The 12,500-nt window shown below is 40.9% G+C and overlaps 4 protein-coding genes across 4 annotated transcripts in view; 1 reads left to right on the top strand and 3 right to left on the bottom strand.

Moving 5' to 3' along the window:
- The window catches only part of LOC137970668 (actin, cytoplasmic-like), a 3,237-nt gene extending 1,896 nt beyond the window's left edge, over positions 1-1,341 (bottom strand). The window contains exons 1-2 of the mRNA XM_068817196.1: positions 1,000-1,341; positions 585-695 (exon numbers count right to left, since the gene is read on the bottom strand). Of these exons, the coding sequence (XP_068673297.1) occupies positions 585-695; positions 1,000-1,251 (363 nt within the window). The 5' untranslated portion in view covers positions 1,252-1,341. The remainder of the gene's footprint in view (positions 1-584; positions 696-999) is intronic.
- Positions 1,342-1,366: 25 nt separating this feature from the next.
- On the top strand, positions 1,367-4,348 carry LOC137970669 (apolipoprotein L6-like). The gene is made up of 2 exons (XM_068817197.1): positions 1,367-2,235; positions 3,533-4,348. The coding sequence occupies exon 1, from the start codon at positions 1,408-1,410 to the stop codon at positions 2,227-2,229; it is 822 nt and encodes a 273-aa protein (XP_068673298.1). The 5' UTR covers positions 1,367-1,407; the 3' UTR covers positions 2,230-2,235; positions 3,533-4,348.
- A 3,143-nt stretch (positions 4,349-7,491) lies between these two features.
- On the bottom strand, positions 7,492-10,006 carry LOC137970553 (actin, cytoplasmic-like). The gene is made up of 3 exons (XM_068817075.1): positions 9,655-10,006; positions 9,473-9,583; positions 7,492-8,426 (listed from the first exon to the last, which is right to left on the bottom strand). The coding sequence occupies exons 1-3, from the start codon at positions 9,907-9,909 to the stop codon at positions 7,662-7,664; spliced, it is 1,131 nt and encodes a 376-aa protein (XP_068673176.1). The 5' UTR covers positions 9,910-10,006; the 3' UTR covers positions 7,492-7,661.
- Positions 10,007-12,376: 2,370 nt separating this feature from the next.
- The window catches only part of LOC137970128 (uncharacterized), an 11,647-nt gene continuing 11,523 nt past the window's right edge, over positions 12,377-12,500 (bottom strand). The window contains exon 5 of the mRNA XM_068816609.1: positions 12,377-12,500. This exon is cut by the window's right edge and continues 395 nt beyond it. The gene's annotated coding sequence lies outside the window, so the exon portion shown is untranslated.

Here is a 12,500-nt window from a genome sequence, read left to right as displayed (position 1 = left end):
TCAGAGCGCGGATGGCCAGAATTCTGAAAATCGTGCTATCTGATTGGTTCCGGGAGCGGGCGGAATTTTTCCTAACTAGCCCACAAAGCCGAGCGTCATGAACTGAAGGTCTCGATCATGGTCTAAACAAAAGAAATTATAGCCTTGGAAATAGACTCATTACCTGATTTAACCAGTTAAGAAATCACTCAAAATGCTTGACGGGGACTATCACAATAGAGCCTCGTTATGATGGCTTTCGTTTTTGGACTGAATTTTAATCTATCGAGACTGGCCTATTTAAGTGAGATCGAAAACGTTATTCAACTGGGAACTGCATTATTATGCAGTTTATGCAAAGTTCAGTGAGACCCCTTCCGTTTTTAACCGCCTAGAAAAACTGTTGTAAAAAATACTCACCGACCTAAGTCGATCCGTATTTTTCAATTTCGGCCCGATTTTTTCTTGACAAGGACCTCCTGTGTCTCTCTCAGGTGTTTAACGAAAAAAATCACGATATGCGTGACTGAGCAAGCACGTTGTCCACTTCAATTCGTCACGCTATCGCATTCTGAATGGAAAGTTATCCTTAAAAAATTAAATACCTGTGTTGTTTTCTCTCTGTTTGCTGTTGGGTTGAAAGGACCTTCGGTTAACAAGATCGGATGTTCTTCAGGGTTAACGTTCAACTTGGTACTGAATGTGTAACGCCATATCTGTAATGAAATACTCGAAAAGTCACGACTCCTCCTGTTTAATACAGGAATTAACGCTATTCAAAAACTTTCAAGGCATATTTTTTAACACAGTCATCGTTTTCTTCAGTGGGTGAAAGAGATCCAATCCGTTTAGGAAACATAAATAAGCGGATCGCATTTTTGCTTTTGGCGCAAACGGTAATATATTAAATGAAAATCGATCACAGGAATCTTGAGTAATGAAAAATTTAGTGCACTTCTTTTTTGTTATGGCATGCATGCATCGTCTCTGTTGCTTTTTTTTGGCTAAATAGAAGCTCACCTCTTCCATAGCATCGAAGTCATTGATTATTGAATTCTTGATGGGATGTATAAGATCTATCTCACATTTCTCAGGATCAGTTTTTTCTCCAATGTACGCTGCTGGTCGATCGAGAACCTCCAGCCTTTTCGCTTCTTTTGTTTGACCAAGAATGGTTGAAAGCACCGTGTAGGGCGCTTCCTCTTTGGCATACCCGGCTTTGATTGAGTCAGAACCGTTGTCTACGACCAAGGGAGTTTTTCTAGATGACATGATTGTATCAAAACCTGGAAAAATTGCTTGCTGCGTCACCGAGACTGGTTGTGAGATCAAGTGTCGGGCCTCCACTCTTGTCACGCGATGTAACGTAACTCGTTCTCAGGTTCTTCCGAGAATGACTGATTAGAAGACGGCTGAGACAGGTCTAAGATGGAGTGTAAGAGTGAACTTTTTACACGAGCCAATGCGTTGAAATCTATGATTAGCGATTGGATTCCAAAGAGAAAAGCAACTGTTCATGCTTTGCGAGTCTTGGCAGGTAAATTGCTGAAGCACCACCACAATATTTGCAAAGCCAAAGTGGCCGGGAGCTCTAGTACAATTGTTGGGGGTTTAGTTGGCGGTGTAGGATTTGGTCTTTCCTTTGTAACCGGTGGAGCATCTCTCCTTGTTGCTGCTGGAATGGGGGCAGCTTTGGCGGCCACCGGTCGAGCTGTAAACGCTGGTTCCTCTCTCACTCAATTCTTCATCGAAAAGGACACGTTAAACACAGCTCAAAAGCTCATTAATGAAGATCGACATGCCTCAGAAGCCATTGAAAAGCTTCGCAAAGAGTTTGAAGGAGAAGTCCGGAAAAACATCAAATACAATGTACTCAAAACGGGTGCTGGTACCGTTTCCATTTTAAAGACCTGTGCAGAAGTAGGGTACAAGGTTGGTGCGAGGGCAGCTGCCAAAGGCGGTGAAGCGCTACTATTTCGTGGTCTCTCGAAAGTCGGTAAAATCGTTCACATTGGTGGCTTTGCTTTGAGTGTTGCTAAACTACCCCTGGATATCCATACCTTGGTCACTAACTCGAAGGAAATTCATGCAGCTCGGAGAGGTATCCCTGGAAACGAACCCGAAAAAGTGAAGCAGTTGCAAAAGCTTGCAGATGAATTGGAAACGGAAATCCCTAGCGGCAATAAATTCGTTGAAGCATTAGATGAACTCCTTTTAATTGCAACCTCCCAGGATTCTGATGAAATGTGAAAATTGGTTTGTATAAGAATGGAACTTTTTCAGTTAATTAACTGAACTGTAATAAGTCAAGAGGAATTTTCTCTTTTTCAAATTCCCTTTTCTTTGGTGTTATATAGACTCATTAGCATTTTGGATAAAGAAAAAGCTCTATCGATCCCGTTTTCTCAGTGTTGGATTCCTCTTTTTATGATCATATGTACGATAACAAGTGAAGCAAATTTCATGGCTTTTGTAGTATATCGAAGAGAAGCATTTTGACGAATTAAGTTCTGGGTTACTCAGGTTTCCGAGAAGCGAAATGTCGGTATGACAAAAAGAATTACTGCCTTGTTGATCTCAGCATATCAAAAGTAGGTCGGTGAAAGCACAGCACGAATTCAGTCACAATTTTTGCTGGAGTGACGAGCGCTTGAGAAACATCCTTACAATGAGATACAGAGTCGGAAAATGGATGGACTCAGTTTAGTTCAAAAAGAAGTCGCGATGAACTTAAGGAATCCATAATCCAAATTTCATACGTATCGTTTTCGCGTTTGCGCTGAACTCGTACTAGCTAGTGAGAAACGTGTTTAGGAGGCTCGAAAGGGTTTTTCGTTGCTATGGTGTTTGTGAAACGATAAAAGATACCAAAGAAGGATATTTCATAGTGTAGGCAAACTGTAAATATCTTTGCAACTCTATTGTTGGGTAATACTTTAAGGGCACTCGCGACGTCATATGGGTTACCATGGCAACAAGCCGGGTCCATAAAAAGGCCCTCTAAATTTCAGTTTTTTGAAAATTACCTGAAAAACTAAGTCGGTGACCTACCGTTTTTATTTCTTTGATGGAAATCTCCCTAAATTCTTTAACATCTTAGCGAGTATGACAAAAAGCTATCTTGTAGAACTGAAGATACATCGAAAAAGGGCTTTTTATAGTTTACAGAAAATTTGTACTGGAAACTTTGGCCGAAACTTTTTTTATTTAAAGTGCCATCGTGAATGATACGTGCATGCAAAAAATCAAGATAGGTCACGGAGCAAAAGTTCGAGATAAAGACAAATTTTTTCCGCAGGTTTTATTTCCGGTTCGCGCGATTTTACGCTGTATTTTCACTTTCGGTGTGTTGCGCGCGTTATTTTTGATGGAAATTTGATTCATTCAGCTGACGTGTGTTTCTTAGTTATGGCGTGTGTAGGTTACGCGGGCAGCTAAAAACCCTTTCGAGCCTCCTTAAAGCGCCAAACGGCAACCAGAAGTGGGCTGTTTTCCTTTTTAACTTGTCTTGACACTGCCACATTTATATTGCTAAGGATCTTTTCTTTATCAGATACGATCACTTTGGAAATCTGGGAGAGACTACGGCCATGGCATTCGAAATGTTTACTTCCGGTTTCTGTATGTGGCTCAAAACTCCTCAAAACGTCTAGTACGCTGCCTGGGTGATGTCGATTGGCGCATTCGCATGGTACTGCAAACCGCTGGTTGGTGTTAAATGTGCGTTTTACTTGGTTATAGCTGTATCGATACCAGATCATCATCGGTAGCGCCGTTGCTATTCAAAGGTTAGGTCATTGAGCAAAAAGAAAAATGTAAAATGGTACAAAGAAATTGCAGAAATTAGAGAGGACTCCTGCTTTTCATTCAACTTGTCTCGCAAAGACTTCATCGGTTGCAATGTTTGCTGAACTGGGCAATTCCTCGAGCAACTTCAGTTGTCTTTTGCCCTGGCTTTGCGGATAAACTCTGCGAATAGACTAAGTAAGACGACCACACTTTTAATGTACTGTGGCTTTCTACGTCTCTTCAAGGTATCATTAGTGGATGCTTTAGAGATCGTTAAGAAAATGCGTGCTCGAGTAGAACCTTTAGGTCAATCGGGTGATTGAAATAGTAAAAAATGATTCTTTGGGAAACTCTTTGGTGACATCATTGTTGACATTTTGTCTCATTGAACATACTAATTTGTTGTTAGAGGTAGCCTTCCAACAAAAAAAATAACGTCGAAAGTGAAGCCTGTAAAATCTAAAATAATTAATTTTAGAATCGTTTGTTTTTGTTTCCGAAAACACCTTGAATAATTGTGACATGTTATAGTTGCCGAATTGTTGTTATACGAAAGATCTTTGTTTCAAAACAATAAAGGTTATTCAAGATAGAGGCGTTGTTTGTTTGTTTTTGTTGTTTTGTGGATGCGCTTTCTTTGAAACACTTTCAAACAAGTTTGTTTGCCAACATTATTTCAAGTTCTGGGGTTAAGTTATTCTTCAGTGGAAGTGTAGCCGCCCTCTAATGCTACATTTCCGAAAATAAATGTTTTACTGTTCTAGCAAGCTTTTATAAGCTCTTTGGTGATACGTGGTAAGACAGAGTATTTTATATTACTGTATATATAACAACAACGATAACAATAACATTTGGTGATACGTGGTAAGACAGTATTTTATATTACTGTATATATAACAACAACAATAACAATAACATTAGGCTCTGGGCATTTCCATCACTACTATCAGTGTATACTTTTGATAAATAGCAAGAGATTAAACAAAAAATAATAATTTTTAAAAATATGTGTACGTTACATTTATTATCTGTTACAAGAAGTACTAAGTAAAATGCAAATAAAAATCGCTGTTGTTGTTGCTGTGTTGTGTTGGATTGGATAGAATTATATTGTATTGTGTTAGAACGAGTTTCAATTGAGTGTCCGAAGTAATTACTTTGGCCAATCAAAAAGGACGGAGGCAATCCAGTATACCAATCAAAACACGAAGTAATTACACGTAGCGGGAAAATGCGCACGCGCGAGCCACGATTGGTTTTGGTTTAACATCTGATTGGTTGCAAAAATGGCGCGAGAACTTGAACCAATCACTGAGTGAAGTAATGCAAAACCAAAGCAATTCGCTAATTACTTTCGACACTCAATTGAAAACCGCTCTATGTTGTGTTTACCCTGCGTAGTTGGTTTTTCCTACTCTTCTCGAGAGAGAAACCAGAGAAAGCACTGCAAGTTTCTTTGAGCAAGCCGCCGTCCAGCGCCATGGACGAATAAATTAAATTTGAACCGGTAAAACGAGTTAGTAAACTTGTTTTGGCGATTGCGCGTGCGTTTAGCTACGTTGCTGTTGCGCTTGAGCGATTCTACTGTGAATTTATTCCATATTTTTCCCGCGAAATAAGAAGTGATGTTAAATGCATCACGTGGGGTGTGACGTACTTCGCACATGCTCGACGGAAAATCTAACGGATGCTCGCAGTAGTTTCTCTCTCGGGAAGAGTAGGAGAAACCAACTGTTCGCAGGGTATGGTATGTTTTGTTCTGTCGAGAAACATTAGACGAGACAATGTATACTACAGCGGTGGCGGTTAGAAAGATTGATCCAGGCAGCACGTTCCAGACCCGAAATTTCCCCATGCAAGTGACAATAAAAAAATCTTGCATGTCTGACTCGTCTTCCTCTTTTTTTTGTTCACCACTTCTATCTTATTCGCTGAGGACCTCAGACAGGCCATGAACAGACGCAAGCCAATTAAACACTTCGTTAATAAGAAACAGACGAGCGACGAAGGGCCATCAGATTACAGAACTACCTTTTTTTCAAGCTTCATTAGGAACCAAAGATGCCTTTATTTAAGTTCATTATTTCCCCCACTCGCCTCTGTTTTCAAAAAAATCCAGTTTTAGCCAGGTTGATACCGCAAATACAAGGAAGTACAAGCGTGAACTACAGCAGCGCAAACGCTAACGCAAGAAGTGAAATTTCGAGGAGTAAGGTGCTTGCCAATGCGACGCAATCAGAGTGTCCCTGGCAGGAGTCGAACCTACGACTTTCGTAAACCCGGTCGGGTGCGCCACCGAAAAGCTCCGAAAGCTACGAGAAATCCTAAGGAGCCGAGTCGGTAAACACATTGTCCCACGGGTCAGCTCACTATGCTGCCATACGCCTTACATTGAAAATGAAACTATTCTTCCTGTCTGGGACTTACTTTTTTCATTTGTAATTTCGTATGCTCCCAATCAACTAAAATTATCATCTTTTTCTCGGGTGCATCGGCATCATTTGCCATCAATAGTTGCAAATGGAATTTTTCCACTTACACTTACATTAGCATGTCAATCGGTGCAACGCAAGCGCAAACTAAAAGTACCAGTTGTTTAAGTTGAAACGAAAAGGTCGTCAGCTTGGCCAGCCGTTTTCAAAAACAACTCCAACTGCGCCTGCGCATCTCATCGTTATTGTGTTCTACGTGCAAGCGTTTCCCCTTTCACTTCCTTTTCATGTGTGAACCACTCGTTAGATTCATCTCGACCTCCCGACATCTTTTAATACAATCAGTTTATCTTATATCCGAGTTAAATGTTTGAACTGGGAAAATGATCTTTGGATTCTTTTGAGAACAAGCTTGAGTTATCGAAAGCTAGCGAGTAATGGTAATGCTAATGAATTTATATAGCGCATTTTCTATTATCATATTCAAATGCGCTTTACAAGCAAGTGATCTATGGGTGAGATCGGACATCAGCATATATAAAAAGTAAAAACTGAAATTTTATTAAAACACCTGTGGGTTTCTCAGGTTGCGAAAACCGGCGTACTTCAAAATCAGACATATAGCTATCCAGGAAAAATAGGAAATTTTGTCAGAGGTAATCACTCCCTAGTACCTTTTCCTGTGCAGAGCATTTATCAGAGAATATTAGCGTAAGGTGCATTTCTGCAGGGAGAGCTATCTCCAGAAAACTTTTTATTAGGTATTCAAGTGAAGTGTGACAACTTGCCTCGGCCAAGTTTCGTGGGGTAGGGGAAAGGGGACGGCTATTGATTTGAGTTCGATACCCGGATTATATGTTGCTTTTCTTCCCGTTACTTCGACTTTCCCCTTTCACAAAAGCCAAGAGCTGATTTGACTTACAGAGCACTCGTGCTTGGCTAAAAGCTCGACACTTGAATAAACTGACGATGATGATGATGATGAGGAGGAGGGGGAGGAGGAGGAGGAGTAGTAGTAGTAGTAGTAGTAGTAGTAGTAGTAGTATGCGTTTTTTGTGAACTATTGTGAGCGCGAAACAGCGCGATAAGCCTCTTAACAAGTCAGCTGGAAATCGAGCACACTAACCACTTGGCACTTGTGTTTAAGTTTTTTTAAGGTAAAAGATCGTAAGGTAAAGATAAAAGATAGGAAATAAATCTTTTACCTTTAAAGGTAAAAGATCGTTAATTCCGCCCTACCAACCCAGCTTCTCTTTCCTGATTTTGCGGTCTACTAAAAAGCCATAAAAAATTGAGATTGTTATAATTTTTTCTTTTATTTTGTTTTCTCATGGTGAACAGCTATGTTACCGGTAAGTTTCAAAAATATATTTCTTGAAACAGTCATGAAAGTGTTCGTTTGGACTCCACCTTGGCCAACTAGTCTCAAGTCGACGGGAAATATTAGACAAAGACGCCTTTTTAGAAACATTTGCGGTGAACAATAGCGGGGCCAGATTCATCGTACTCTTGCTTAGAGATCCACATCTGTTGGAAAGTGGACAATGAAGCCAAGATTGATCCTCCGATCCATACAGAGTATTTACGCTCGGGTGGGGCAATGATCTTGATTTTCATCGTGGGAGGGGCGAGGGAGGTGATTTCCTTCTGCATTCTGTCAGCAATACCAGGGAACATGGTGGAGCCACCAGACAACACTGTGTTAGCGTACAAGTCCTTACGAATGTCCACGTCGCACTTCATGATCGAGTTGTACGTGGTCTCGTGGATACCAGCAGATTCCATTCCAAGGAAGGCAGGCTGGAACATGGCCTCCGGACATCTGAATCGCTCGTTGCCAATGGTGATAACCTGTCCGTCGGGAAGTTCATAGCTCTTTTCCAAGCTGGAGCTCGATGCTGCGGTGCTCATTTCTTGCTCGAAGTCGAGAGCGACATAGCAGAGCTTTTCTTTGATGTCACGCACGATCTCACGCTCGGCTGTGGTGGTGAAGGAGTATCCACGCTCGGTCAGAATCTTCATGAGGTAGTCTGTCAAGTCCCTGCCGGCCAAGTCCAGACGAAGGATGGCATGGGGAAGAGCATAGCCCTCATAGATTGGAACGGTGTGTGTTACACCATCACCGCTGTCCATGACAATTCCTGTCGTTCGACCAGAAGCGTACAAAGACAACACAGCCTGGATGGCAACATACATAGCTGGGGCGTTGAAAGTCTCAAACATAATCTGCAGAAGAGACAGTTGAGGAAAAGTTACAACAAAAGAAGATCTTTAATATTTCATGCTTTACATGTATACATTTTCTCTCCTCCCGTATTTTACCGTTTTAGTTTTACAACACAACACCAAAAAGCACTCAGTTAACAAGGCAGCGAGGTAGATAAGGTCCTTTTACTATAGAAGAGGAGCGATAATTACTTGACATCCTTAAATTATGTATCTTTTTGGGCAGGGTGTGCCCCGGCAATCCTCTATCATGAATGTTCGAAAGGTATCCAACCAAAGACATTACCAAGTCGCAATACGAACAAAATACTTCATCATAGTTTCAATCAATGACCTTTCGAAATGTTGAAAACTGACACCAAAACAAGATTCAGCCGATCTTGCTACAAGATATCTCTAGATAACCGGTCCTTTAAAACCTGACCAATCACAAGCGAGTCTAACCAAAAAAGGAAAGTTCCTCTGGGGTCAGATGTATGTCACGAAACACGGACAATCAATAACAAGAAATATAAATTATATATACATGTTGGTTTTGTTCTAGATAATTTGAGTCAACTACTCTGTAATGTTTCTAATTAACTGCCTTATTTAAAATTGTCTTACACTTATTGTTTGCCCACAATCAATTACTGTAATAATTAAATAACTTTATGCAAATTTCAGATGGATGGGCCTTGCCCCAGAGACTGAGGAGAGTGTTCTGGAGGGCCTTGTGTTTTCATAGCTGGCAACTCGACAGTAAAGAATTTTAACCAAAACAACTTTAACCCCCAAATTTTAAATTTCGAAGTAAATTAGTATTAAAATAATATTTCGTGAATTTGCTTTTCTGTCATTGCTTTCCGTCGAACATATAGACGCGAACCATTGAATGAAACATCTCATTCAGTTACTTTTAAATCGCAGAAAACATATCAGTTCACATAACCTGTCAACATAGGATTGACACTTTCCATAGAATGGCTAGATTTTGTATGTTCTTGTTTACTCGTTTCCTACCAATATTCTTCAATACAAGCAAGATAGAAAATGAACAAGAATACCTGTGTCATTTTTTCTCTGTTGGCTTTTGGGTTTAGGGGAGCTTCTGTCAGCAGGACAGGGTGTTCCTCGGGTGCGACGCGTAGCTCGTTGTAGAAGGTGTGATGCCAGATCTGGGAATTTAGTAAATTCATTATCAGAAAATGCCACCACAATGATACTTCCTAAAGAAATCGTAGCTCACCTTTTCCATGTCATCCCAGTTAGTTACTATGCCATGTTCGATGGGATATTTTAAAGTCAGAATACCTCTCTTGCTCTGAGCTTCGTCGCCGACGTACGAGTCTTTTTGACCCATACCAACCATCACACCCTGATGTCTTGGACGGCCAACGATGGAAGGAAAAACTGCTCGGGGAGCATCGTCTCCGGCGAAACCGGCCTTGCACATACCGGAGCCATTGTCCACAACCAAGGCAGCAACGTCTTCATCAGCCATTATCTTTGTTGTTTGGTAAAATCAAAGCGTCCTAATCTCACGAGCGGGAATCACACGTCGGTCGTCTGTTTGGACAGCTATTCAAAAGTGAGAAAGGGGCAGGGCAAATAGCAATTATGTAGTGTGCAGCAGCAGCCACAAGATCATTTACGTCACCTTATTTGGTCATAATTTTAGCCCATTCTGGCGCAGGACATTCAAAACATTCATCAAGAACGGGAAATGTGAACGGCAAGTGTCGGTAATGACGTAAAAACAACGCCGTTCTTCATCTTGTTGTTATAACAACAGTACCACGGTCCGCTTCATTATCAGTTATCGAGATTTTGCACGATAGCTTGGCGATTTGTCTTCCTCAGTAGTCCACAGTTCAAAACTATAACCGAATTCCCACTCCAAACTCCAAACCAACCCATTTCTAATGCACGACTTATGGTTGGGAAGGAATTTCCTTCGTCGATTTTGCTTCAACAGAGCCAGATCAAGGGGAAGTGTGACAATTCCACGTACATTGATAATCTCGTACAGAAATATGACCTTTGAAAGTGCAATTCTCGGCTTAGGTTGCAGCGGGAAAGATCAACATGAAACTCTCTTTCAGGATGGTTCACTTGTCATCGATTGTCACAATATTCTGGGTGAAAAAAAGCAAAATGCAAACGAAGCTTAACAAAGCGCAACATATATTTAAAAATCTTTATCTTCCTGTACGACGCACATACGTGACCTCTGAACACAGCGTCTGAAACCCGGGTCTCAAATCCTTCGAGACAATTAATAGCTTTTCCCCTATTACCTCTAAAAACTTCAAAACGGGGAAATCCTCTGCAATAATTTTTGACATATTGATGACTATTCATCACAAACAAAATTATCACCGGAAAGCAATGCCAGGAGGATTGTATGATCTGTCACGCCCAAAACTCTGGATCGCATATCAAACAGCTTCGTAGATTTATTAGGACGGTCTTTATTCGATTTCATTGCTAAATTTAAAAGCAAGTCAGACAAAGCAAGAAAAATTTTGGTTAACGGGGTGGAAAAGTGGTGAACGGCCACTTAGGAATCTTAAAAAAGGAGATATCATTCCTGAGGGTCTCCCGGGGGTTTTTGGGGAACAAGAGAACAGAGCTAATTTTAGCCTGCGAGCAGGCTCACTTGATAGGCAAGGGCGGTGGAGCCGCAATCGCGACTCGCGATTGCGGCTCCACCGCCCTTCCACCGCCCTTGCCTATCAAGTGAGCCTGCTCGCAGGCTAAGCTAATTTGTACTGGGGAACAGGGAAACGAGGCAAAACTATGTTAGGGTGCAAGGGAACGTAAACCAATTTTAGGGATCAATAAAGCAGAAAAATAGTTTGGAAGTAATTTCGGGAACAAGGGAACACAAGCAAATTTTCAATGGGAACAAGAAAACAAGGACTCCCCCTCCCCCCCTTCCTTCCCGGGATGCCCTCATTTCTGGTGAATGCACGCCCATCACAGCTTCTTTCCAGTCAACCTGAAGACAAACAACCACAAGCAGGGTGTTGGGCCGCGTTAAACAACGAGTGTCTTTGAGTTCATGGATCCGCTTTCCAAACAAACTAAAAGGATCAATAATTGGATTGCGAAAAAAATACCCAATTAATTCTGGGGAACTAACAGCCGAGCAGAAGGACAAATTAATTCTCCTCATAAAGTTGAGTTGAAAGATGTTATCGGTCAACGCGAGCGACACGCACTTTGATACTTCAGAATAAAAAATTATAAATTGGATGTATGGAATTATAATGAAATTCTCCAGACGTAAACGGATATTCTCTACTCCTACTAATCTGTTATGAAAATAGTTTAGACTTTCCTTCCTGTCTCTTGGAGTTTTTTAATCATGAATTGGGAAGGAGCGGCGTCATAAATTGTTTTCGCTTTGGAATGCCCATTCCCTAGTAATGCTATTCTGCACCACATTTTTCTATTTCCTAATTTGGAGGGAAAATGTAGGGTCTAATTTTTCAATATTTGTATTTCTTTATCGTAGATCTCTGGGAAAATAACATGTATAAACAAAGGGCCCAGTTCCCTTAACCACCTATTACACTTTTTTTTGTTAAAGCCTGCGCAGCTGGCGGGATATTTTATCGCGGGAGTAAATCGACGGTTGCTTCGTTGTGTTTTGAAAAGCCTACTCGCGCCAAAACCATCGAACTCGCGAGTGTTTAGATAATCCTGCGATAAAACATCAAGTCAGCTACGCAGGCTATTTTTGTTATAAGAATATTGTTTTTCCGGCCTAGGCTGAATAGTCCTATTTTTCTGCCGATTTTAGCTTATTGACCGTTTCCGTTTGAGTAAGTGTTTGGTGTCCAGATCTGTATCGCGTTACCTCGTGCACGTGCTCCATCGCTGTTCGTTGCAGTCAGTTAGGTCAAGATGTCACGTCAGATGACACTTGGCCGTTTTGGCTTTAAAATTAAAAAACGCATTTTTCACTCAAATGCATTGTATTTACAGATTTTCAACGCACGAAATTATATTCTTTTCACAAGTTCAACCTCAGGTTTATTCTTAAAATAATTAATATTCAGCCTCGATATTCTTATAAAAAAGAAA

The sequence above is a fragment of the Montipora foliosa genome, chromosome 9 (assembly GCF_036669935.1).
Source record: "Montipora foliosa isolate CH-2021 chromosome 9, ASM3666993v2, whole genome shotgun sequence".
Lineage (NCBI taxonomy): Eukaryota > Metazoa > Cnidaria > Anthozoa > Scleractinia > Acroporidae > Montipora > Montipora foliosa.
Note: the sequence above shows the minus strand (reverse complement) of the source record. Positions and strands in the feature narration are given on the sequence as shown.

What these genes read in the sequence shown, in the direction of transcription:
- LOC137970669 (XM_068817197.1), top strand. Translation starts at nt 1,408, where the DNA reads ATGGAGTGTAAGAGTGAACTTTTTACACGAGCCAATGCGTTGAAATCT.
- LOC137970553 (XM_068817075.1), bottom strand. Translation starts at nt 9,909, where the DNA reads ATGGCTGATGAAGACGTTGCTGCCTTGGTTGTGGACAATGGCTCCGGT. An exon ending in ACTGGGATGACATGGAAAAG is followed by an intron (nt 9,584 to 9,654) that starts GTGAGCTACGAT and finishes CTAAATTCCCAG; the next exon opens with ATCTGGCATCACACCTTCTA. An exon ending in ACAGAGAAAAAATGACACAG is followed by an intron (nt 8,427 to 9,472) that starts GTATTCTTGTTC and finishes TCTCTTCTGCAG; the next exon opens with ATTATGTTTGAGACTTTCAA.